Below are 26,388 nucleotides of genomic sequence, written 5' to 3'. Positions count from 1 at the left end.
TAAAAGGCTCGTCAAAGTTTTTGAGGTGTGCCCACCCCAAAGAGCTCTCTGATAAGATCGTCGATCTCATGAGAGAGTGAGAAGTCGTGTGTGTAGTTTATATTGCCAACTTGATTCAATGTCTGATTTTCTTGTTCTGTTTCCAGTTCAGTGTCTTCTTGTAGTTTTTTCGGCAGATCGTATGCCGGGTATAGTCGTGCATAGAAAATACGATTGAAAAAGTCTAATTGTGCGTTCCACGAGTCTTGCTCACTGGAACGTGTCTCTTTTAGCTTCTTCAAGCAGTTGATGGCCAATAGGCACGCATAAAGTTGATAAAGGTTTCCCTTGGTATAGTTTCCGAATTTTTTGCCAAAATTGTCTAGTAAAGTTTTTAAGTCATCAATAATCTCAATAACCACTGTTTCCGACTCTCGGGAGTCTTCTATAAATGGCTTATTGAAGGTAAGTCGTACTATATAGTAGCAGTACCAGAAGTACGATATAGTGGGATCTGTGGAAACATCATCATTTTCAATGAGGGCCTTAGACCATTGTAAAAATTCCGGTAGAGATTGCCTCCAATTATACACCTGAGAATTGAAAGTGTTCAAATAATTTAGCTTCTGCGCTATGTCTTCCGATTCGATGAATATTTTGGAGGTAAATATTTGCACTAGCCTTGATAGAATTATCAAGTTTTTCAACGGCAACGATATCTGTAAAACGTGCCTTCCAATAAATCTGAACTCTTCTGTACCGTTCACTTCTGGTAATTCATCTGATTCTGGCATGGTGGAGTTACTGACACTTAACGTGGAAGTCCTACCTAACATCAAGCAGATAAAGTGATCCGCTATATAGCAACCCCAGTAGATTCTTGATCTTATTTCTAATTCACTCTGTGTCAACTGAAAATTGTTATCATCAACGTACCAGACTTTAGGGTCTAGTTGGAACCCCATATCATAGCCCACCCTGATAGCCAGACCAGAAAAATACCAACCTAATTGGTTATTCCCCTTCCCCAACTCGTAAAAAGCCAAACAGAATAACGCTTGTACTGTAGTAATACGGGCTGTGCTTTGTTCATCAAAGACGAGCTGTAATAGAGTTTTCTTACTTTGTTGATAGAATATTTCCGAATATTCATGTAGATCCGGTGTAAGCCTGGAACCAACTGCGCACATAGCGTAAATCAATTCTACAGAACAATAATTAGAATCTTCATAATTGTTTTTGGAGTGGTTGAAAAATCCATAAAGAAAACTTTCCCTGTGAACGAAAATAAAATAACCGGGATATAACCATTTATAAAAATTGGAAAGAGATTTTAAAATCCTGGGATCGTTATTGAGAGAGTTAGGATTATCATCATTCAATCCTCTCACAATTACAGTTGTCTTCAAGTCAGATATACGCTTTTTGAATTCGCGATTCGCCGATGTGGAATTATTCGCTTTTATTCCATCAGAAAAGACGGTTGAGTCTGCAGATGTTTCTAATAAAGACGCCGATAACAAAATGTCTGACTTTGTCGATTGTCTCCGTTTATAACTCACTGGCCCTTCAGGATAGAGACTCCCTTTCACTAATGGCTTCTTCTTTTTTTCGCCTTGTGGTGTTAATGATCTTGGTAAAAGTAATCGGTCATCAAGAGATTCAGTAAGCTCCTGCTTTTGGGAGTTGAGAAATCCCGAGGTTAAAGTAGATGTTGCTGTCTGTTTGCCAAAGGACGACAGTGTTTGATTAACCTTATCATTGCCAATGATGAATGTACCTCTAGTCGCAGGAATTGGAAGTGGGGGAGTTTGATCAGTATAGTCAATTGGGATTTGAGAACTATTGGGAAAAGCTGACATTACGTCTCCAACCATCATTCGGTTCAGCATTTGGTCATCATCGGGGTAGATCTTTTGAACGAGATTTTTTAAATTGGTCTCTAACTGAGCAATATGGCTCTCTAAAGATTTAACGTATTTATTGGTATAACGTTTCTTTCTTAGATCTTCATCATTAACATTACAGACCAACTCCAATCTAGAACAGTTTCCACAGGGAAAACCCAAGTCACATTTTTTCCTTCTATTTCTACAATTGGTGCATGCAAGCCTCTTCCTAGTGCTGCTGCCATGAACAGGCGTATCAACTACTGCTTCGGACCGTACGTTGACTACGGAAGAACTTCTGGAGTTTCCTTCGTTTGAACTTGGATTAGTGCTAGTCAAAATGTTACTGGTCATATCCGTTGATAACGCTCCTCTAACAGTGTGGTTTTTTTCATTCTTATCTTGCCACAATGGCGCTGTCATTTTAGTTGAACGATATAAAGCCTCTGCTTATGTTTTTACGAATAAAAAAAACCTAATACCAGTTCAGTTAAAAAACATGAGAATTTTCAGTAACTGCTTAGAAACTGTTTAGTTATCATCAGCCCATATGTTATTTTCCATTTTAGGTCTCATCGCTGATTGTACTCTGCTCAAAAAAAAAAAAGGAAAGAGCGAAATAAACTTTAGACTGTGATCTCTTGTTCTCAAACAATTATATGAGTCATGAGAGCACAAACAAAATCTTTCATATTACTCTCTTAAAGTTCAGTACTTATTTCCCATTGTATCAAATGTTCTTACGGTATATTTTTGTGAAATACATCTTATATAGTTCATTATAAAGGAAGTTTTATGCAAAAAAGAGACTTCAAACGCTCGTGTAACCAATGCACTGCGGTGAAGCGTTTGTTCCAACAAGAGGTCATAATTCATCATGAAAAGGAATACAGTCGTCATAGTCTTGATTTTCACTGCTTTTACCTTCTCGAGGCACTTTTCCATCATTGAGAGAAGATACAAATGTATTGATCGTTTTATTCCATTCAGCAACGAATTCATAATCAATAACCATTTCCCTCTTATAGGATCCCTTGAGAGATCTGATTGGAACCTCAATTTGTACATTGTTAACCAGATCTTGACCAATATTAACTAGGGATCTGGCATCTGTAGATATGCGTTGATAGTGAATTCTGTATTTATCTCCGGCGTTTAGCTCACGAAACCTTTCCAGGTTTACAAGGAAACCCGGTTCAGTAGAGTAGAACTCTAAGTTATTTTCTCTTAACATTTTCTCCCAATATCCCTCTCTCCAATAACCGTTACCGCCCATCCTGAATAATCCTAAAGGTGCACGCTTGAGGCCTTGAAATTGAAACAAATAGAAGGGATCATATGGTGTTTTAGTTGGCGTCATGTATAAAATCTTGGAGATATTTTTGGGGAAAATGACATCCAAAAACAAAAATTTGGAAACGTCCCTCCTTCTTGAAGAAAATCTTTGGGGCCTTAACCATTGGGGCCACTCATAATCTAAGAAAACGATATCACCTCTCATTTCGTCAAGGGAATTTATGTATTCACACGATTTTCTGAAAGCATCAGAAATAGATGGCTGATCTAGGATAAAAAACTTCACTCTTTGCGATTTGGGACATTTGGATAGTATGGACAGAACCATTTCCACGTACTTCTCTTCTTCTTTTGATCCGGTTTCTAAAATGGTAAAGATATTGATAGTTGTCTCATTACCGTCACCTTGCTTGTATTCTTCCTCGTATGAAGGATTTTCCACGATTTTCACAGCGATCTTGTATGGGTTGTAAGACAATATATTCAAGGAATCGGACGGTATAAAACCGGGATGCCCGTCAGTAGAAAAAGACTGAACCGTATATCTCGAATCGCAACTTCTTATGAGACAGTCTTTCAAAAACCTGTCCGTACGGAATTGTCCATACCCAAAAGTTTTCATTGTTATGGTTTCTTCAATAACGTTCCCTGCATGATCTACAAGTTCTAGACATACACCTCCTACACCATCAATATTACCAGCTGAAAGAACTGTTTCATTGGAGAATACGTGTAATTCTATGAGCATTTTCTTCAAATGATAATTGTTGTCTATCACAAAGGAGTTGGGACCATCCATTTCAATGTCTACTTCCGAATTCATCTTGTCACCCTCAGCAATTAGCACTTTAACAATCTCTGCGTCATCAACATAGACTCTTCTAATAGGGACAATGTTTAACTCTAGTGTCGGCATTAAAATCACTTGAAAGTTAATAAATTTCAAAGACTTGACTTGCTCAACAAGGGAGAGAAGCAACTGAGACCTTTCTTCAAGTGGGTCCAAAATCAACAGTAGGTCGATAGGAGCTGATCTTGCATCTTCAAACATTGTCAAATTATTTGGTTCGAAAAACTGATTCAAATCCATTCTCGGCAAGCTACTTTCAGTAGTATATTCAATTCCGTTACCATAGATATGTGTACTTTGGTAAAACAATTTTGTTAGAATGGAGGAAGTCATTTCGATGAAATCAGGATCAATCCTCTCTTGTGAAAAGTCACGAAAGAGTAGATCCAAGGCAAAAACTGAATCGATAGTTCTAATAGCTTCTCTCTTTACAATTGCTTCAAAATGTTTTGTTTCCGGAACTTCTTTTTGGTCAAGGTGGATAAATCTACCATTCAGAACGATAAACGAGCCTTTTTCCAATTCAAATAATGGGATATCAGGAAGCCATTTATGAAGACTTAATTGATTCAACTTGTCTTTGCTATATTTATTATCTTTTGCACTTTTGGATTTCAAGTTATCAATGAGAAAATCTAATGCATTTACGGGATCGGTTCCGGAAAGACTGTCATTCAGTTGAGCCCAAACGCTCGAAATACCACCTACGTGAATGATTCTGACTCTAACACCAACAAATGAGGTATTCAACAGATTTTGTAGCCTTGTCAAGGCATATATAGAATTAAAGTCATCTACTAATGTTACCGTGTGCAATAAATTATATTCTTCATCTTTGATATATGTCATTATCCTGTTTGGGCCAATACTTTCTAATGCAGTATTATTGACTGCAGAATATAAAGAATCAGCAAAATAATTCGGTGTATATTTATTATGTCTCAGATTTGCAGATTTGTAATGCAATAGGTCTCTCACGCTAACTTGTTTTTTTTTTGGAGAAGAATTACTCAATTCTTTACGTATAAATTCAGTGTCCTTCTTTATAACTTTGGCGATCAAATAGTTCCAAGTGTTTTTTTTAAATGGATAAATTTCACCATTAACTATAATTGATGTTTCATCAATTTGAAGTTCGTCAAGTAGATGATGAACATCTGGAACTGATTTGAAGTTCGAAGTATCTGTATTAGCGATAAGGCCATCAGCAAGCAAACTTGTTTCTAGGAACGTTTTCAATTCTGCCAGACCGTTGATTGAGCTTTTGAGCTCGTATATTTTGTTGACAACAGATTTATCACCACAAGAGCTGAATGGTAAAAGTCCAACCCTTTGTGGATACCCCTGAGAGACAACATTGACGGCGCGGACTAATCCATTCAATGCCTCCTTGACATCACTATCTTCCAAATGAGCGAAATCTATAACAAATATGATCTCCGACCAATTTTGTTTTATCTCGGGCAACTCACCAAATTTTGACTTATCGAAGAACGCTTGAACATTATTCACTAATTCGTTATATTGTGGATCATTTTCAATATCGTTGAAGTATATTACTGATTCAGAAAACCCTGGAATCGTATGAAGATCCATTTTTATTGGTTGTGAGTTTTGTAAGTTCCCCAATGAGAATTGAGAAAATTTATTTAATAAAGACTTGGCGTCTAACATTCCTTTTGAAGGCTCAATCTTCTGCAAAAGGGTCGCAATTTTCAATAAATTCTGATATTCAGTTTTCAAAGCGTTGAGCAAATTGTACGAATCCAATGAAGTAATTTTCCAGTTCTGTCCATTGATATAGAGACCCAGCATGTTGTAGTCAAAACCTTTTTTATTGAGTTGTTCGTTGCTGGCTATGATATCTTTGTTGACAGAAGAAATCTCAGCCAGCTCCTTAGAGACTAAAGGAAAGTTGTTAACCAAACTCTTGGCGAAATGTAAAGTAGCTAGAATGTCCTCGTTGTCTTGATAAAATTTCGAGATCAACGAAGTAACTTTTAAATCCAGCTCACGTAATTCTTCTGGTTTCAAATCGTGGAGCTGTTCGTCATGATCCATTTCGACTGATATCTCATTAGGAACAGTAGACAAGATTTTCTTCAATTGAGGTATCGAGCTCTTGTTAGAACCCTGTTGTAAAGTAATTCCAAGCGGGAAACCTAAGGGATATTCCAAATTCTCACCATCAAGGGAGCATGTGGGTCTCCAAATGAACCTGATTTTCCCCTCTTCGCTCATAGCTTCCATGAACAAATTTCTATTAAATTCTTCAAAATTTGGGTCATCATCAGTGGGACAACCGTACAAGATTAATATGGGAGCCTTTGGGTTTGCGCCAATGACGACATCATAAGGTTGCATTGCGTTAATATCTGTAATTTTCTGTTGGCTTATTAAATCTTTAGATTTCAAATAGAACACATCATCGGGTTTCTCATATTTTCTACCGTTCAAAACGAAATGGTTGTTGCTCATACTGGCTCGTTCCGTATTGAAGCTAATATCGTCCTGAATCATACCCATCGGGTAGAGGCTGGCATACAGTTCTAATAGATCTGCCACATCTTCTTTATCATACTGTTCTCTTAATGCATTAGCCGTTGAGGCCAAAAGATTCTCTTGAATATCAATTTCGTCGTCTAAACCTGTGACCAGAGGGTACAATTCAGAGAGTAATTGACCATCAAGATCCCGCAGTAGGTAAACTAAAATAGACCAGATCTGAACGGATTCGGGTATGCCATATCGCAAACTGTGAGCCAGTGCACAGAACGGCGCACAAAGTAAGATAGATACCAACGCTACTACTCTCATGATTAACAAAACCGCTCACACAGATACATGTATGTCCACAATTTCCATTTAAAAATACCTCCTTTAAGCTGCTCTTAGTTAATATGCTGTATTATTCTGTGCATGTATAATACCAATCGTTGGGTCGGGTAACCACCAACTTCACTAATTCATATCTGATCATAGTCTAACTGAAAGTAAGGTATTTACGTCGTTATGCGCGAAGTATGAGGCGTTAAACGCCTACTATTCCCTATCATTCTTTGACTTATTGCATCGCTTGAAGTAATTATGACCAGTTCTGATTTTGAACAGGCAGTACTAAGCAATGTCAGTGAGTATTACGACACCGTAGCCGCGGGCCATACACTATAAGACTGGAGAACGCTTCTCGGTCAGCCACCCCAACAGGAACGGGTTACTTGATATATCCGACATATTGGCGGAATCTACACAGTGAGGTCACGGGAATGGCATATACTTCGTATATAAGCACCGACTATCTAGTACAGTTCTCCAATCGGCAGTCGAACGTCTTTAAGCTACTCAACTTTGAGAAAGATGATCTCGCTAACGCTAACGCCGACGCTAAAATCAACGCAGCTACGACGAGAGGCCAGGTTAGGCGTAGCAACGATTAGGAACTCGACCTATCTTTATCTCATAAAAAAATATTCATGCTCAAAGGTTTCAACACCAATAATGCCATTTCAATCAATATCGCTTAAACCTATATTATGTTTTGTGGGAAACTCAACTAGGAGAAAATATGAAGACGTAACCTAAATAATATCAATATTTAACCTAAGTAAAATCAAGCCCTTGAATAATGTCATGACCGACGGATTGGCCGTTTCTTTTTTCTCACTATTTTTTTCAACTCGCTCGATGGATTGAGTAAAACAAGAAAAGTGCAGCTGGCGATTATCGTTGTCAGGTTTGAGTCAGTTTAATCGAAAAAAAAATCTCGAATTCATAAAAGACTCAGAAAAAGGCGCGCTTCTAGCATCTTATATTCAAGTACAAGACGACGTGTGCTACTGGATTCAGGAACTTGACCCTTTCTTTTAAGAAGCAATTAACTACAACAACTAGAACCATCATGACGATCGGTGATAAGCAAAAATGGACAGCTGCTAATGTCCGTAATACATTTCTAGACTACTTTAAGTCCAAGGAGCACAAGTTCGTCAAATCCTCTCCAGTCGTTCCATTCGATGATCCAACTTTACTATTTGCTAACGCAGGTATGAACCAATATAAGCCCATCTTTTTAGGTACTGTCGATCCAGCTTCGGATTTCTACACTTTGAAAAGAGCCTACAACTCTCAAAAGTGTATCAGAGCTGGTGGTAAACATAATGACTTAGAAGATGTCGGCAAGGATTCTTATCATCATACTTTTTTCGAAATGCTGGGTAACTGGTCCTTCGGTGACTATTTCAAGATAGAAGCTGTCACCTACTCTTGGACTCTGCTGACTGAAGTATACGGCATCCCTAAGGACAGATTATACGTCACCTATTTTGAGGGTGATGAAAAATTGGGGTTGGAACCTGATATCGAAGCTCGCGAGCTATGGAGAAATGCTGGTGTCCCTGATGACCATATACTACCTGGTAATGCCAAGGACAACTTTTGGGAAATGGGTGATCAAGGTCCATGTGGTCCTTGCTCTGAAATTCATTACGATAGAATAGGTGGTAGAAATGCCGCTTCTTTAGTCAACATGGACGATCCTGATGTCTTGGAAGTCTGGAATTTGGTTTTCATTCAATTTAACAGAGAGCAAGACGGATCTTTGAAATCTTTGCCAGCCAAGCATATCGATACTGGTATGGGGTTCGAAAGGTTGGTCTCGGTTTTGCAAGATGTTAGGTCCAACTACGATACCGACGTCTTCACCCCTTTATTCGAACGCATTCAAGAAATCACTTCCGTGAAACCATATTCTGGTAAATTTGGTGAAGATGACAGTGATGGTGTCGACACCGCCTACAGAGTTCTGGCTGATCATGTGCGTACATTGACCTTTGCTTTGGCCGATGGGGGTGTTCCAAACAATGAAGGTAGAGGATATGTCTTGAGACGTATTTTAAGAAGGGGGGCCCGTTACGCTCGTAAATACATGAATTATCCAATTGGTAACTTTTTCTCCACTTTAGCTCCAACTTTGATTGAACAGGTTCAAGATATTTTCCCTGAATTGGCCAAAGATCCCGCATTTCTATTTGAAATTTTGGATGAAGAAGAAGCTTCTTTCGCCAAGACTTTAGACCGTGGTGAGAGATTGTTTGAAAAATACGCTTCCGCTGCTTCCAAGACTGAGTCTAGGACATTAGACGGTAAGCAAGTTTGGAGACTGTACGACACCTATGGTTTCCCAGTTGATTTGACTGAATTGATGGCTGAAGAACAAGGTTTAAAGATCGACGGTCCAGGTTTTGAAAAAGCCAAGCAAGAGTCCTACGAAGCCTCTAAAAGAGGCGGCAAGAAGGATCAATCCGATTTAATTAAACTAAACGTCCATGAGCTATCTGAACTAAACGACGCTAACGTGCCTAAGACCAATGATGAATTCAAATATGGTAGTGCCAATGTCGAAAGTACTATTTTGAAACTGCACGACGGTACCAAGTTCGTGAATGAGATCACTGAACCCGGTAGAAAATATGGTATCATTTTGGACAAGACATGTTTCTACGCTGAGCAAGGTGGTCAAGAATATGATACAGGTAAAATTGTAATTGACGATGCTGCTGAATTCAACGTTGAAAACGTTCAATTGTATAACGGTTTTGTCTTCCACACCGGCTCCTTAGAGGAAGGTAAGTTATCTGTTGGCGACAAGATTATTGCCTCATTCGATGAGCTACGTCGTTTCCCCATAAAAAACAATCATACCGGTACACATATCTTGAACTTTGCGTTGAAGGAAACTCTGGGTAACGATATTGATCAAAAGGGTTCTTTAGTTGCCTCAGAAAAATTGAGATTCGATTTTTCTTACAAAAAAGCCGTTACAGGCGACGAATTGAAAAATATTGAAGATACCTGCAACCAACAAATTAAAGAAAACTTACAGGTGTTTTACAAAGAAATTCCATTGGAATTGGCCAAATCTATCGACGGTGTTCGTGCTGTCTTTGGTGAAACTTACCCAGACCCAGTTCGTGTTGTTTCCGTTGGTAAGCCAATCGAGGAATTACTAGCCAACCCAGCTAATGAAGAATGGACCAAATATTCTATTGAATTCTGTGGTGGTACTCATGTCAATAAGACCGGTGATATCAAATACTTCGTCATTCTAGAAGAAAGTGGTATCGCAAAAGGTATTAGAAGAATTGTTGCCGTTACAGGCACCGAAGCCTTTGAAGCTCAAAGATTGGCTGAACGATTTGCCGCTGATTTGGATGCAGCAGATAAGCTGCCGTTCTCTCCAGTAAAAGAAAAAAAGTTGAAGGAACTTGGTGTCAAACTTGGTCAACTGTCAATTTCTGTCATTACAAAGAATGAACTAAAGCAAAAGTTCAACAAAATTGAAAAAGCTGTGAAGGATGAGGTTAAGTCAAGAGCCAAGAAAGAAAATAAGCAAACTTTAGACGAAGTGAAGACATTTTTCGAAACTAATGAGAACACTCCATACTTTGTGAAATTCATTGACATTTCTCCAAATGCTAAGGCTATTACCGAAGCCATTAATTACATGAAGTCCAACGACAGTGTCAAGGACAAATCTATCTATTTATTGGCGGGTAATGACCCAGAGGGTCGTGTCGCCCACGGCTGTTACATCTCTAATGTGGCCTTGGCCAAGGGCGTTGATGGCTCAGAGCTTGCCAAAAAGGTGTCTAGTGTCATTGGTGGTAAGGCTGGTGGTAAAGGCAATGTTTTCCAAGGTATGGGTGATAAGCCAGCAGCAATACAGAATGCCGTCGATGATTTAGAAAGTTTGTTCAAGGAAAAACTTTCTATTTAAGAAGTAAAAATAATGAAAAAGAACATGCATGGGAGTTTTTTTTGTTTATTTCAGCCCTTGATAAAGAAAAGTGCCATTGTATAATTAGTCTTAGTTTAATTATTTATGTGTTTACAAAAACACAAGAATTTGCTGATAAAAAAAATCTAAATTTTTTAATTATTCTCTCATATGTGTATATACAGGGCTTATGCTAATTATGTTATAAAGTTTGTCATGGAAATAAGGACTTGCTTTTCAATTCTTCTTATCTTCTATCAACCATTTCCATATCATATCTCTGTCTTCTTTGTTTTTTAAATCATTTTCCATACTAAATTTCTTCAATTTAGGGAGGCCTTTATTAAACCTATTGTTCGGCAAGACGGCCCTACTGTAATAGGTATTGCCATAGAATAGTACTCCCAGTCGCTGCTTTGTCAGTTTCCACCAGGTTCGTCTCTTCCTCAGTTTATTCGATACAGGATTAGAAGGTGATGTTTTGGGAAATCCACTAGAGTTTGCGGGTGAATTTGGGTACATGGTCATCTTGGTTACAGACCTTAATGAGTTGAAGTTTTTCTTGGTGATGTACAGGGCTGAAAAGATGGAGAATGCCACGACAGAGGTAAACCCCCATTCACTTTCCTCGATAAAGTTTTTCAAATTCATACCATAAAATGCAGGTAGGACGGATGCTACGGCGAATCCCAAAGTGTAGATGGTGACTTTCAACTCCAAAAGCATCAAGGAATTTCTGTTTGCGTCTAGTATTATGTTAACAATTTCCTCTGTAGATTTAATGTCTTGGATCAACGATTCCGACTGTTGAACGTATTCGTCACACTGTGTGTAGTAAGTTTCTATAAGCATTTCCAAGTCTGAAAAATTATCCTTGGGAGATCTCCTGACGGTCAGGTACATGTTTGCTAAATCATCATCATTTTCCAGCAATTCGTCTAATAAATCTCTAATCAACAAAGTTTTCTGGTAGAAAAGCGTGAGATCTTTTGATTTGATTAAGAGTTGTCGTAGCTTAAGTCTGTTGACCTCGTTCTCCAAATCGTTCAAGATCTGGATACAGACTTGTGAGTGAAGCTTAAAATCTGTCTCTAATGCGCTCATGACGTTGATGAAAATACTCTCGAGGGCTCTATGTTCATAGAATTGAGAATTGTTCTTTGTGGAGGACAACTTAGACTGCAAGTCATACATGAGCACACTCAATTTGGCGGCGGCGGAGGGGTTAGTGGTGTCGAAAACGTAGACTTTGTCGTGTTCGATGAGAGCCTTGATATGTAGTAAGTTGATAACTATACAATTCGGCTTGCACATTATGGTCGGAATGATATCAATTGAAGAGTTGTCTATTTTCCTCAGATCTCTGGGGAACAGAGAATGTTCAGTTAGAAAGGTCCATTTAGGGAACTTCTCAGACATGGAGATGATATTTCCCTTGGAATTGAACACCGTGCAAGAAATGAACAGCGAATCGGAGGGCGAGATGGGCTTCAACGACAGCAACTGTTTACGCAATATGGTGCCATTCGTCTTTGCAGTGGTGGACGTGTCAGAATAGTGTCTGAGAAGGGGAAAGTTTTGCCTTCGAAGTGTTATTCTCGATAGCCGCTGGAAACCGCATATAGAACGCACCAGTAGACGCCGATTCATGAGATGCTGAATGGAAAATCAGCTTTCCTTTGAGGGCGTACAACGTCACAGTGAATCTTAGTGTAATCTCAAAAGCCCTATTGTTCTAATGACGCTGCCAAGTGAAAAAAAAAAAAAAAAAAAAAAAAAAAAAAAAAGAGGAAAAAAGAAAGACAACCTAACTGGACTGGAACAGAGAAGAGCAACATACAAAAAAAATTCTGTTAAGAGTGTATATGTAAGTATGTATGTATACAGGCAGCAGCAGATCAGTTAAAGAACTTTCTTGTCTTGGAAGGACCGTACAATTCCAATCTGATGGCGGGCAATGCCTCTTCACTTAACAATTTCAATCTTTCCTCCAAAGTGTTGTTAATTTCAATCTTGTCGGAGGCATTGGAGACAAGGACACCGCCGGAAACGATGTCGTTGTTCAAGTAATCCTTGGAAATAACAATATCCTCCAAGGGAGCACGTTGCGCTTTCTCTCCATATTCACGCATGATGTCGTCTTTCATCGACTCAATCAAGCCAACGTCTCTTTCAAGAGCACTGACGATGGCCTTTGGCTCCAACAACTTCAAGAGAGCCTCCACAATCAATGATTGCAAAATGGGCTTGTACTCGTCCCTGTTGTTGGCAATGTCCGACAATCTCTCCTTGGCTTGCTCGAATATCCCATCCAGCGACTGTTCACGAGCAGAAAGAACCTTCAACCGCATTTTGTTTGCTATCGTCGACTTGGTAATCTGCTGCGAAAGCGTGGCCTTCTTCAACTTGCTCTTGAAGTTGCCGTCAATGTTGTTGGTTTCGTTTCTCACAATGTTGGTCTTCTCAATCTCATACTCTTGGTCGGCCTTCAACTGGATTTCCTTGGCCTTCTCTTCAGCTTCTTTTCTGATGAAAGCTTGCATCTTGTTCAATTCATCGTTCACTTGGTTAGGTGTCAAAGCAGTGATAGCGGAGGACATGCTGTATCGGGTGGTGCGTGGCCTGTTCTGTGGTCTTTTTTGTAAGAAAGTAACAAACAACTTTTCTTGCAACTGCTATTGTTCTTGCTGATATATAACGTGAGTTCTTATCAAAATGGCCGCTTTCGCCCCTCTCCGCGGCGGGTGACCCCGGGCACGCTTTTAGCCGATACCCAGTAAACAACAATAGTTATGGGCTACAAAAGAACAGTATTGAAGAGGAGGATCAAGGCGGGAGAGTGGGTTTGATGGTCAAGGGGGGACAAGCATGGCGAACGTAATGGTTACGTCTCAATGGTTGGTGCGAATGGTGCGGCGGCGGCCGCTGTGTGTGCGGTACTCCACGAAGAGGAGGACCGCAGAAGCAGCAAGAATTAATCCTGTGGGGATACAGTACTTAGGCGAGTCTTTGCAGAGACAGGTGTTTGGGAGTTGTGGTAGTAGGGACGAGACGGGCCAGAGCGACAAGCTGATGGAGTTGTCGAAGCAGTCGCTCAAGGACCACGGGTTATGGGGGAAGAAGACGCTCATCGCGGAGCCGATATCGTTTCCCTTGCCGCCGTTGCAGGGTCAGTCGCTGGACGAGCACTTTCAGAAGATTGGACAATTTAATTCAGAGCCCTACAAGAGTTTTTGCCTGCACAAGTTTACGGAGATGGTGGCACGACCGGCGGAATGGCTGCGGAAGCCGGGCTGGGTCAAGTATGTGCCTGGGGCGGCGCCCGTTGAAGTGGCGTACCCAGACGAGGAGCTGGTGGTGTTTGACGTGGAGACACTGTATAACATCTCTCACTATGCGACGCTGGCCACGGCTCTGTCGTCGACGGCATGGTACCTCTGGTGCTCGCCGTTCATATGCGGCGGTGATGACCCTGCTGCACTTATACCCATGAACACGTTGCACAAGGAGCAGGTCGTCATTGGCCACAATGTCTCATATGATAGGGCGCGGGTTCTCGAAGAATACAACTTCAGGGACTCGAAGGCGTTTTTCCTCGATACTCAATCGCTGCATATCGCATCATTTGGGCTGTGTTCACGACAGCGGCCGATGTTTATGAAGAATAACAAGCGAAAGGAGACAGAAGCGGAGGCGGAAGTGGAAGCAGAAGTGCAATCGGAAATCTCCATCGAGGACTACGACGATCCCTGGCTGAATGTGGCTGCTTTAAACTCGCTGAAGGATGTAGCGAAATTCCACTGCAAGATTAATCTGGATAAAGCTGATAGAGATTTTTTCGCTTCCACAGATAAATCAACGGTGATTGAGAATTTCCAGAAGCTGGTCAACTACTGTGCCACGGACGTAACGGCCACCAGCAAAGTATTTGATAAGATTTTCCCCGTTTTCTTGAAAAAATGCCCTCATCCTGTTTCATTTGCAGGCTTAAAATCCTTAAGCAAATGTATCTTACCCACAAAGTTGAACGACTGGAACAACTACTTAAACAACTCCGAGTCTTTGTACCAACAGTCGAAAGTCGAGATAGAATCCAAGATTGTCCAAATTATCAAAGACATTGTCCTCTTGAAAGACCAACCCGATGTGTACCTCAAGGACCCCTGGTTGGCGCAACTGGATTGGACCGCTAAACCTTTGAGAGTGACCAAGAAGGGTATTCCCGCAAAGGGGCAGAAATTGCCTGGCTTCCCCGAATGGTATAAACAACTTTTCCCTTCAAAGGACACTCTAGAACCGAAGATTACCATCAAATCGAGAATAATCCCGATTTTGTTCAAATTATCTTGGGAAAATTCCCCCGTGATATGGTCGAAGGAGTCTGGATGGTGCTTCAAAGCGCCACAAGACCAGGAAGATGCCTTCAAGGCAAAAAATTATATCTTGGCAGATAGTGTATCCGAAGAGGAAGAGCAACTAAGAATGCAGAACCAGGGATCACCTTCCACGGATGTTCTTTTCAAAGTACCTCACCCTAATGGGCCGACCTTCAATTGTACTAATCTTTTAACAAAGTCATACAACCATTTTTTCGAGAAGGGCGTGCTAAAATCAGAATCTGAATTGGCTCACCAAGCTTTGCAAATCAATTCTTCAGGCTCATATTGGATGTCAGCACGGGAGAGAATCCAATCCCAGTTTGTGGTTCCCAGTTCCAAAGTACCCAATGAGTTTCTCTCTTTATCTGCCAAACCAGCTCCAAGTAGTGATAAGGCGGATGACCTTGCCATAATTATACCAAAAATTGTGCCGATGGGCACCATTACCAGAAGAGCTGTGGAAAACACATGGTTAACCGCATCTAACGCAAAGGCAAATAGAATAGGTTCCGAATTGAAAACCCAAGTTAAAGCTCCTCCAGGTTATTGCTTTGTTGGGGCAGATGTGGATAGTGAGGAATTATGGATCGCGTCCCTAGTTGGTGACTCTATTTTCAACGTCCATGGTGGCACCGCTATTGGTTGGATGTGTTTGGAGGGGACGAAAAACGAAGGTACAGATTTGCATACAAAGACAGCTCAGATTCTTGGCTGTTCTCGTAATGAAGCGAAAATCTTCAATTATGGTAGAATTTATGGCGCTGGTGCTAAGTTTGCCAGTCAATTGCTAAAAAGGTTCAACCCGTCTTTGACTGATGAAGAGACCAAAAAAATCGCAAATAAATTATACGAAAATACAAAAGGTAAAACGAAAAGATCAAAACTATTCAAAAAATTCTGGTATGGTGGTTCTGAGTCAATCCTCTTCAACAAATTGGAAAGTATTGCGGAGCAAGAAATCCCGAAAACACCAGTTTTAGGATGTGGTATTACATATTCACTCATGAAGAAAAACCTGAGAGCAAATTCATTTTTACCTTCAAGAATCAACTGGGCTATCCAGTCATCTGGGGTGGATTATCTACATCTTCTGTGCTGCTCCATGGAGTATATCATCAAGAAATACAACCTTGACGCAAGACTCTGTATTTCCATCCATGATGAAATCAGATTTTTAGTAAGCGAAAAGGACAAATATAGAGCGGCTATGGCTTTGCAGATCAGTAATATATGGACAAGAGCTATGTTTTGTCAACAAATGGGAATAAATGAATTACCACAAAACTGCGCCTTTTTCTCGCAAGTTGATATTGACTCTGTCATCCGTAAAGAAGTTGACATGGACTGCATTACGCCATCAAACAAGATTGCAATTCCTCATGGAGAGGCCCTTGATATTAATCAGCTATTGGCTAAGGCAAATAGTGAACTGGGCCAGCCAGATCTCAGCATCGATAGCAAGGTGTCACAATACGCTTACAAATTTAGAGAACCTGTGTTTGAAGAGTACAACAGGACATACACTCCAGAATTTTTGAAATACTTCCTTGCAATGCAAGTTCAATCAGATAAGCGGATTGTCAACCAGTTAGAAAAGGAATACTTGCGTGAGTGTACATCCAAAGAATACGCTAGGGATGGAAACACTGCAGAGTACAGTCTGTCAGACTATATACAGGATGTTGAAAAGGGCAAGCGGACTAAGATTCGTATTATGGGATCCAATTTTTTAGATGGTACCAACAAAGCCAAAATTAACCGACGAGTTAGACCATCTGCCAATATGCTTGATTATACTTCACTCCATAAAATTGCTAACGGTTCCGCAGTTTCCCAAGAACAACCCGTGAAGGACCGGGAAACAAAGGAAAGGGCAGCAGTTTCAACTGAAGAAAACAGAAAGAAATTGACTAAAAAGAAGAAATCTACACCTATGGAAAGGAAGTACAAAAGAGTGTATGGTGGCAGAAAGGCATTTGAAGCGTTCTATGAATGCGCGAACAAACCACTGGACTACACTTTGGAAACAGAAAAGCAATTCTTCAATATTCCAATAGATGGGGTCATTGACGACCTCCTCAATGACAAACCTGACTACAAAAGGAAACCAATACGAACAAGAGTAACAACTCACAAGGCTGCAAAGGCAGTGTACTCCAAAAAATCCCCGGCAAGCAAGCCAACCGCTAAAGAAAGAGGTGTGCTTGAAATGGGAAAGGACATTACTATACTTCAGAATATTAGCCAAAAACTGCATTAGCTTAAGCATTTGTATTTATATGTACAACCTGTTATATTATCATCTTTCAACTAACTGTCTATTTTATTCTAGGCATTTTTTCGCCAAGGCGAGGGAGAACAAAAGGGAATTGCCCCTATTGGAAGAGAGCCGGCATTTAAAGAGACAGAGGACAAAACAAAAGCCATAAGGGAAGGAATCCAATCGATCAACATTTTCTCAATTGTTAAAGTTTTTATAGATATCATAACGCGCTTAATAAGTCTTACATGCTAACAAAATATGTCTTTTGATTGGCTGAATGTTCCAGGACTGGACTTAGGCAGCGGGGACCAAACAGAAAAGAGACAATCTAATGGACTGGGACCACCCAGTGTATCTTTCGATTTTGGTATAAATGCTGCAGCGCCACGTGATTCCAGCTTTTGGGATCAAGGATCACGAAGTCAGAGCGATACGACTTTATCTTATAGAAATAATAACCCAAAAGCAGGAACCAATTCTGCAACCAACGTAAATTCTCCTCTGGATGGCGATCCTCATGCAGAGGTACGACTTCCTGGAGGTGATGCTTACACAGAGACGCCGGAGGATATGCAGGTTCCGTTGTCTTTGTCACAAAACCAACTTACCCACGAAGAAATAAGAACTTATTTAAGATGGTACAACTATATATGCCTGAGAACTCGCGGGAAATTGGTCAGACTAAACGATGTTTTTAGATTCTTAACAAATTTCAATTTATCCCAACAAATTAAAGAGAGAATAGTGGAGATCTTCCGTAGCTGTAAAAATGCGTTAAATGTTGGTCAATTCTTTGCCGTTTTAAGACTAATCTCCAGAGCCATTGTCCATGGAATCTTACCCCTAAGACGCATGATCTTGGACAAAGCACCTGTACCTAAGCCCCGCCCCATTTTAAGTAGTGAAAATCACGAAGAGGTGTATGAGGAGATAGAGGACGATGATAACACGGTTAGGGCCGGTGATCGAAAAGTTGACTTTGATTCATTCGCCTCATTGCTATTAACTGGTACCACAGCAAGGAAAAGAGTCAGAAGAAGAATCAAGAATTCAAATTTCAAAAGTAAGAAAGTTAGGTTTTCAGAACATGTAGCATTTCAAGATCCTCCGAATCTAAACCAAGAGTCATTTGATAATAATGGGGCGAAAAAGCAAATTGGTGGTGGAGAGAATGGATATCAAGATTCTAGTAATGATGGCCCATTAGACTTGACGTTGCCTATGGATCAATTATTAAAAAGACTGTACAAGGGTAGACACAATAGCGGGTTAGTTTCAAGTTTACCCAGCGAACAGCAGGAAACAGAAGAGGAAAAAAAGGTCTTAGAGGATATGAAGGACTCCTTGTCTCACTTCAAGCAAATTCAGACCGTTGATTCTGCATCACTGCCAATGTCATCCGTACTTTTACAAAACGGTAATAATCTAGCAACAAACAATGCGAATAGCAACGGCGTTCCACAGCAAGTGCCACTAGAACCTTTGAAGCCGACTGCTACGGGTTCTGCTAATCATCTGGTGCGAGAAGAATATAACCAGGGTATACTCTCAAATAGTGGAGCGACTCAGACAGGTCTGCAACCTTTGAAACCAACAGCGACAGGCTCCGCAAATTACTTAATGCGAAGCCACGTGGATCAGCCTCAGACCATTCAATCTACTAATATGGCAGATGGTGTGGGAAATTCTGGGGGGCTTCAACCATTGAAACCTACCGCAACAGGCTCTGCCAACTACTTAATGAAACAGCACTTGTCACCTTCAGCGAACAACACGGCATCTTCGATGTTCCAACAGCAATTCACGAACCAGTCTTCGTCCCCGCAACCTACAGGTCAATTTATGAATTCTCCAAACATCATTGTCTCACAAGACAATCAGCAGCAACAGTCTTATCATGGAGTTGGTTCCACTCATTCAAAAATTGAACCATCAAATATATCCCCTCAACACACCTATTCCAACAATATTCGGATTAACAACGGAAATGTTATGCCAATGCCCAAAGTGGAAATATCCAGCGCGCTTTCTCCTCAAAATACTTTCCCCCAACATCCCCAATCACATCTACTCTCTCCCCAAAATACAATTTCTCAACACCAACAGTCACATATGGTTTCTCCACAAAGCACTTTCGCTCAAAGTCAGCCGACCATGATTTCTCCGCAGAATACATATCCCAATAATCAGCCAACAATGATATCTCCTCAGCATACCTATACTAATAGCCAACAGCAAACTCAACACCTTCCACCTCCTCCCCCTCCACGAATTCAGCAGCAGCAGCAGCACGCATCTATTGTCTCACCCCAGAATTCGTATCCGAACATGCTAAAGCAAACTAATCTGGCACCCACTCATAATACGTATACAAACTCACCAAATATACAATCCCCAAGTTTTTTGTCGCCTCAAAATGCTGCCAACAGCTACTTCCAATCTTTGCTTTCGACCTCACCATCACCAAATCCTACACCGCCAAATGCGGTCACTGCTAATAATAATAACGCCAACAATAGCATAAGTTCATTTCAACCTAACATGCCAAGTAGCAACCCCGCTATGAGTATCAGTCAATCTCATCAGACATACAATGGAAATTATCCTGCCATCAATCAACGGCAGCAACAGTCCCAAGCACAACAACCAATGTATGGAGGGCAGCTATCCCATATGCAACAACATCCAGGGCAACCCCATTTGAGCAATCCCACTATGCAAAATCAGCCTAATAAGCCTAATTACGGAATGCTAGGACATCAAGTACCACAGCAGCAGCAGTTTCCTTTCAATACAGATGTTAACAGATCCAATTCAAGTGATATTTTAGGTAACTTGCAATCTTTACAGCAACAAGTTGATGCCTTGCAAATCCAATATAACAGGAGACCGTAGTACAATTAGGCGGGATTACAGTCACTTTTGAGAATAATATGTGTAGTGGTATATAAAGTCACAAAACTAAAATAATTGATGAACATTTACTTGCCAGGACTTTTGTGATTTCAAAAGCAAAAGATATCTTGATATTTAAGACATTTTTAATTTTCTCTGGGACATCCAACAATATGATATTGATTTTTACACAGCAATAAAGAAAGTATGATGAATTTTGTACAGAAATAATTAATATATGCATATTTAAAATCATTTCTTCAGTTTCTTGCTCTTTTTAGGCACTCTCGCTAGCCAATATAAAAATATTGCAGCAATATAGTCAAAGACTATATACGCACAAAAAATTCCGTAATTCATCCATCTCCGTGAATAAGAAGAACTTACGGTGTCCAGATAATCATTTGTAGAACTAAATTGACAAAATTGACATTCCGTTTCTGAACTCCCGTCAACAAGGTACCCCGTTCCAGCAGACTGGATGTAGGGCTCCATATACTCCGAGCAAGTCATACCACTCGGTGGATATATCCTTAAAAGTTCCTCTGCGGAACAAACTACTCTAGCATTGGCCAGCCCAACAGACAGTAAAGCATCAATGAAGTATGTTAGAGGTGAAACTCTATACATGAATATCCAAAACCTTGGTAAAACATTTGAAGTAGCCAAAACACCGCTGAATGATAATGACATAATAAATAGCAGTGACGCAAGGTTGGCAGCGTTTTCTGCAATTTCAATACAAGAAATCACTAATAAGCCCATTGAACTAATGTAGACGTAAAATGCGCATGCGAACAACCAAAATAATGCACCTCGTTCATGAAGCTGGTTTGCGTAGGAGGCATTCCTGTAGAATCCAACCGGATAATAGTAGACGAAGAAAGCCAACGTTCCGGCTAGCAAATTCCAAGGGACCTCTACGAGAATCTGTGACACAATAAATGCTTTCCACGAAAATGTTCTCGACGGTCTTTCTCTAGCTTCATAAAGATCCCTCTGCTGTACGAAAAGGGGTAAGTATTGCTGTAGTATTGGATTGAAGACAACCGTAAACATGAAAATGGCTAGCATTTGGTTCTGTAAGCCTTGTAATGATGTGTCTACTTTAAAAAAAGTAAAGCCTATAAATAATTCGGATACAATTGCTAGAAAGAATTTTGACCACAGGTAGAATGGAGTTCTCCAATATTGATGGAATAATCGGGAGCTGACCAACTTGATTTGATACAGAGTTGAGGTGGCGAATTCCTTTTGTTCTTGATTTGATGAGCCTTCTGTTCTTTTAGGCAGTTCCTGTTCCATCCATTCCAATTCTTTCTGCATTTCTTTATATTCTTCAGAATTTCTCCAGATGGAGAAATAATCCTGGCTGGCGTGGCTTCCTGGTGCCGCACCGACAATTTCCAACATCCATTCTGCAGGATTATCATCCGGAGGGCATTTATGAGCACCGTGAGCTTCAAAGTAGTTAATCATGGTCTTACAGTTTTCACCCAGTTCTCCAAAATAAACAGTTTGTCCACCATCTTGTAAAAATAGCAGCCTATCGAACTCTTGCATCAAGAGAGCAGAGGGTTGATGGATTGTACATAAAATTGCTTGCCCATGAGCAGCCAATTTTTTCATTAATTGACAGGTTGACCACGCAGTTTGAGAATCTAGTCCTGACGTCGGTTCATCTAGAAAAACTAGCAGCTTAGGTTTAGCGGCTAGCTCTACTCCAATAGTTAATCTCTTTCTTTGTTCTACATTCAAGCCCTCACCGGGCACGCCTACTATAGCATCAGCATAAAGTTTCATATCCAGTATTTCAATGACTTCTTCAACGTATTTGTCTTTCTCCTCAATGGAGACGTCATCGGCCTGGCGTAGATATGCAGAAAATCTTAATGATTCTCTTACAGTAGCAGTTTTCAAATGTAAATCCTGCTGCTGACAATAGCCGATTGATCTGGGGAAGGATTCATCTCGAGGTCTTCCATCTACAAACACATCACCAGTAATTAAGCCCATCGTGGTTCTTTCCGCAAGACAGTCTAACAACGTTGTCTTACCTGCTCCAGATGCCCCAATTAGGGCAGTCAATGTACCAGGTTTTACCCAGCCATCAACATTATTCAAAATTCTTCTCTTTCCTTTCTTGATCGAAATATCGTAGCATAAGTTTTTCCAATGAAAAATCGCTTGCGATTTGGACAGTTCAATATCATTACTTTTGCTAGAGCTATCGCTTCGAGACGCTGAAGACGAGGGAGAAGGAAATTGTTTATTTACCATAATGTTGTTGTTGCCCATCACAGCCGCGTCTGAATCACGCAAAAATCTTGTATCAGTGACACTTGAGTCGTTGTTTATCTCTAAATCCTTCTCGGCATCAGGTGTCGACGTTGCAGAAGAATTTTCCTTTTCTTTTAAGGAGACAAAACCCTTTTTCTTCATTCTTTTGATCACACTGTGGGGGAATACCAACATTTCACCTTTTTGCTTTGCCCCTTCATTATATTCACAGATGAATAGATACAGAATCAAAAAGAAGATAATGTAAGCCAATCCAATACCAAGAGACCGCCATTTATGCTTATGCTGAAAACCGTAATTTGTCCGAATGAAATCATCGCCACTCACATAATCATTACCTGGAATAGCGCCGAGAGCTGAACAGATTACTTCGTTGCCTGTGGCGTTCGCATAATTGGGCCCACTAGGTATAAACTGGGCACATGGAAAATCCCTACCGTGGAACTCATTAATCATTAGAGACTCGAAAAGGAAAGACAATGGGTTAATATACGAAATCCACTTTGACCAACCAAGCATTTGGACTCTTGGGATTGCAAATCCAGTGTACATTGCAAAAGCCAGAAGAAGAACGGATGCGGGAACCATTGCCTCGGGTAAAGTTTTTGATACAGACCCAATACATCTAAACAAGTGTGACATAGCAAAAACAGTTACGACATTGATCAAAAGGTAAAAGAAAAAGGCGCCAGCATCTCTTCTCAAATTAACCAAAAAATAATACGGTATATTGAAAGTCACTGCTGTGGCCAACTTTGTCGGAACTTCAGAAAATGTTGATGCGAAGGCGTCAGCACTTGGACGATATAATGAATAAGTCTTGTGCTTTTCGGTGATAGGTCTTGTCTCATAAAGTGAAAAAATCTCCAAAAGTGATGAAAAAGCATTAAATAAAATAGCGAAGAAGATAGCCGCGCCTCGGAAATAGAACGTCGTTGTAGTCGGAGAAAGCATTACTTTATAAAACATGGATCCCAAAATAAGAGCCATTGCTGCATGGCTCAAAACGGTAAACAATTGAATACTTGGATCATTTTTAATTCTCCAAAAGTCCCTGAATAGTAGATACTTGACTTGCATAAAAAAACTTACCGTATAAGGGGAAGAAGGCCGCGCTCTCTTAGATTGTTTTGCAACATGCGCATTCCTTATTCGTTCCCTTTGTTGGGAATTATCAGTGCCCAAATGGTGGCTCACTTGTGTTTGTAGTTGCTTGTATTCTTCTGATTGTAGCCAGTATTGGTTCATATCGTAGGCCGCTTGCGGAATCACAATTCCGTGCTTAAGCATGTTTTGGTCTCTGATTCGTTCTGAAGGACTAGTGATAGATGTCAGGTAGTCTGCGGTCGTTTGCCTTTCAGGACAAACATAACCCATTCTTTGGAAGTATTGTTTAGCGCCTTTGCTGGGGCCAAAATATATCTGATAACCATCGTAAAGAACGCAAGCCTTATCGAACAGATCGTAAGCATCTCTAGAGCATTGGTAAATGGCCACGGTTGCTGTAGACTTTGTTATAGAGGCCTGTATCTTCAAAGCTTTGATGAATTCCAGCGCAGTAGCCGAATCTAGACCTCTGGTAGCATTATCCCAGCATTGAAACTTTGAGCCACATATGGACACTTCAGCAATGGAAACTCTTTTCCTTTCGCCGCCCGATACACCACGTATGAAGTCGTTGCCCACCTTTGTGTCCACGGTGTGAGTTAGCCCATACGTAGCCATTGCCACCTCGGTGACATGTTTGGCAAACGTGTCCCTGTCAACGCCTTTGATTCTGTTTCTCGGGGTCTTCAATCTTGCCACCGTGTATAGAGTTTGGTATACTGTCAAATGCGGAATATGTATATCAGACTCTGCATTATAGACCACTTCACCGCGATAATGGTTTTTGATTTCTTTGTTAGAAAAGCCATTGTATGTAATCCTGGTATCCGGCGAGAGCTTGAACCCATGTGTGTTTACAGATATAGACTTTAGTAACGTAGTGCAGCCTGCACCTGGCCTCCCGAGGACAACTAATAGTTCTCCGGGATCAACGCATCCGTCCATCGGCTTCAAGATTTGGAAAGTGGAGCCATTCTCTTTGTTTTTACTGTTCTGCCGATGAAAAATATGACGAGAGATGCACCTCCAACCCATCTTCAATAGTTTGATGGGCATGTTACCAAACGTTCCTTGGTACGATATATCAGCAGAATCACCGGTGGCACTCAAATTCTTCCACGCACACCCTAATGAGAACGGTTTGTAGAAATCCAAGTCATTTTCACATACTTGGGCCATATTTCGTACCCATCTGACACTGGAGAAATTGTCCGATTGAGGGTCTAATGACTCGTCATAATCTGGGTCATTCACATCCAAAAGTATTGGGTTGACACCTTTGATGTCGGTAGCAAAAAGGGACTTGTTTGATGAGGAAGAAGAAGCAGCAATCGTATTCGGATCGCCTCTCAGAGCAAGGTTTTTTCCCTTAGATAAAATGGAAGATTGGCTTGTTAACGTTCTTGCCAGCTCCTTTATTTCTCGCTGAGCAGCCTCGTCGAGGCCTCCGTACGGATGCGATTCCCTGAGCGCATACCCCGAGGAGTCAGCATTTTCTTCATTCAAACTTGCGTTTGAGTTCGAGAGTTCTGACGACATTTCAGCAAATCCTTTGAAGAAGTATTGTTGGAAAACTTTATAAAATATATAGAGATATAGCACCAGAAGATATTTAGCTTGTGTGTGCAACGGAGAAATGACGAGAAAGGATGCGAATTCCGCAATTGCTCATACTTATACTTAAATAATGGACATTGCGTTGGAGAAGCGCACTATGTGATACTAGCAATAACAATAATAATAGTAATCAGCCAACCAAATGAGATTATACTCTTACGTTATATTAAGGGACTTTTTTTTGTTTAGTGCATCCCTTTATGAGTCCGCGGAACGAAGCCACGCGTGGCTGAAACATCGACCACGGAACCATGATATAGCCGTCTCAGAATTTTGTTCCACGGAACGTGTATAGTGATTTTAATCACATGATATGCACGTGATTCCTTTTTTCTAGATTTTTTTATTTTTCTTTTGCCGCATTCCGCAAAAGTGGCTCAAAATTCTTCGGATTTTGGCCTTTGTAGCGCGCGAATGTAAGATGGTGCAGTACACCGGAGAGTCAAACATCACCTTGTCGCACCCAGAAGGACTAAAAGCGGGGAGCTGGTAAACCTCTCTTTTTAACTATCAGTGGCAAGCAAGCTTGACGATTCATAGCAACGCCTACCACTTTTTCGACTCAAAGGCAGGCTAAATTCTGTAAAAGTAAGCATATACAGTAGAACGCCTTCTCCATACATAGCAAGAACGCGAAACTATGTCATCATCAGTGCCATACGACCCATATGTACCTCCAGAGGAGGCTAACTCGACTTCGAACCCGAACTCTCAGAACAAAACAGCTGCTCTGAGACAGGAAATCGATGATACGGTGGGCATAATGAGAGATAACATCAACAAAGTCGCTGAACGTGGTGAAAGGTTGACGTCTATCGAGGACAAAGCTGATAACTTGGCTATTTCGGCACAAGGTTTCAAGAGAGGTGCCAACAGAGTTAGAAAACAGATGTGGTGGAAAGATTTAAAGATGAGGATGTGTCTATTTTTGGTTATTATCATCTTATTAGTGGTTATTATTGTTCCTATCGTTGTCCATTTCAGTTAACCCTCATCGGCTGCCGATCCTAAAAATATATATAATAATTATAAATAGT

At 40.6% G+C, this 26,388-nt stretch overlaps 9 protein-coding genes across 9 annotated transcripts; 4 read left to right on the top strand and 5 right to left on the bottom strand.

Annotated features, from left to right (window-relative positions):
• Window positions 1-11: 11 nt before the first annotated feature.
• TEA1 (Tea1p) lies at window positions 12-2,291 on the bottom strand (the record flags this gene model as incomplete). The annotated part of the gene is made up of 1 exon (XM_056231510.1): window positions 12-2,291. One exon carries the CDS (start codon window positions 2,289-2,291, stop codon window positions 12-14), a length of 2,280 nt encoding a protein of 759 aa, XP_056085321.1.
• Window positions 2,292-2,733: 442 nt separating this feature from the next.
• Window positions 2,734-6,831, bottom strand: KRE5 (Kre5p; the record flags this gene model as incomplete). Its single annotated transcript, XM_056231509.1, has 1 exon — window positions 2,734-6,831. The coding sequence occupies one exon, from the start codon at window positions 6,829-6,831 to the stop codon at window positions 2,734-2,736; it is 4,098 nt and encodes a 1,365-aa protein (XP_056085320.1).
• Window positions 6,832-7,912: 1,081 nt separating this feature from the next.
• Window positions 7,913-10,789, top strand: ALA1 (alanine--tRNA ligase; the record flags this gene model as incomplete). Its single annotated transcript, XM_056231508.1, has 1 exon — window positions 7,913-10,789. The coding sequence occupies one exon, from the start codon at window positions 7,913-7,915 to the stop codon at window positions 10,787-10,789; it is 2,877 nt and encodes a 958-aa protein (XP_056085319.1).
• Window positions 10,790-11,026: 237 nt separating this feature from the next.
• MRS2 (Mrs2p) lies at window positions 11,027-12,439 on the bottom strand (the record flags this gene model as incomplete). Its single annotated transcript, XM_056231507.1, has 1 exon — window positions 11,027-12,439. The coding sequence occupies one exon, from the start codon at window positions 12,437-12,439 to the stop codon at window positions 11,027-11,029; it is 1,413 nt and encodes a 470-aa protein (XP_056085318.1).
• Window positions 12,440-12,687: 248 nt separating this feature from the next.
• Window positions 12,688-13,389, bottom strand: VMA4 (H(+)-transporting V1 sector ATPase subunit E; the record flags this gene model as incomplete). Its single annotated transcript, XM_056231506.1, has 1 exon — window positions 12,688-13,389. The coding sequence occupies one exon, from the start codon at window positions 13,387-13,389 to the stop codon at window positions 12,688-12,690; it is 702 nt and encodes a 233-aa protein (XP_056085317.1).
• Window positions 13,390-13,657: 268 nt separating this feature from the next.
• Window positions 13,658-17,428, top strand: MIP1 (DNA-directed DNA polymerase gamma MIP1; the record flags this gene model as incomplete). The annotated part of the gene is made up of 1 exon (XM_056231505.1): window positions 13,658-17,428. One exon carries the CDS (start codon window positions 13,658-13,660, stop codon window positions 17,426-17,428), a length of 3,771 nt encoding a protein of 1,256 aa, XP_056085316.1.
• Window positions 17,429-17,689: 261 nt separating this feature from the next.
• On the top strand, window positions 17,690-20,326 carry SCD5 (Scd5p; the record flags this gene model as incomplete). The annotated part of the gene is made up of 1 exon (XM_056231503.1): window positions 17,690-20,326. One exon carries the CDS (start codon window positions 17,690-17,692, stop codon window positions 20,324-20,326), a length of 2,637 nt encoding a protein of 878 aa, XP_056085315.1.
• A 252-nt stretch (window positions 20,327-20,578) lies between these two features.
• Window positions 20,579-25,273, bottom strand: PDR10 (ATP-binding cassette multidrug transporter PDR10; the record flags this gene model as incomplete). Its single annotated transcript, XM_056231502.1, has 1 exon — window positions 20,579-25,273. One exon carries the CDS (start codon window positions 25,271-25,273, stop codon window positions 20,579-20,581), a length of 4,695 nt encoding a protein of 1,564 aa, XP_056085314.1.
• Window positions 25,274-25,991: 718 nt separating this feature from the next.
• Window positions 25,992-26,339, top strand: SNC2 (SNAP receptor SNC2; the record flags this gene model as incomplete). The annotated part of the gene is made up of 1 exon (XM_056231501.1): window positions 25,992-26,339. The coding sequence occupies one exon, from the start codon at window positions 25,992-25,994 to the stop codon at window positions 26,337-26,339; it is 348 nt and encodes a 115-aa protein (XP_056085313.1).
• Window positions 26,340-26,388: the final 49 nt, after the last annotated feature.

The sequence above is a fragment of the Saccharomyces kudriavzevii genome (assembly GCF_947243775.1).
Source record: "Saccharomyces kudriavzevii IFO 1802 strain IFO1802 genome assembly, chromosome: 15".
NCBI lineage: Eukaryota > Fungi > Ascomycota > Saccharomycetes > Saccharomycetales > Saccharomycetaceae > Saccharomyces > Saccharomyces kudriavzevii.
This window is presented reverse-complemented; position numbering and strand designations above follow the sequence as displayed.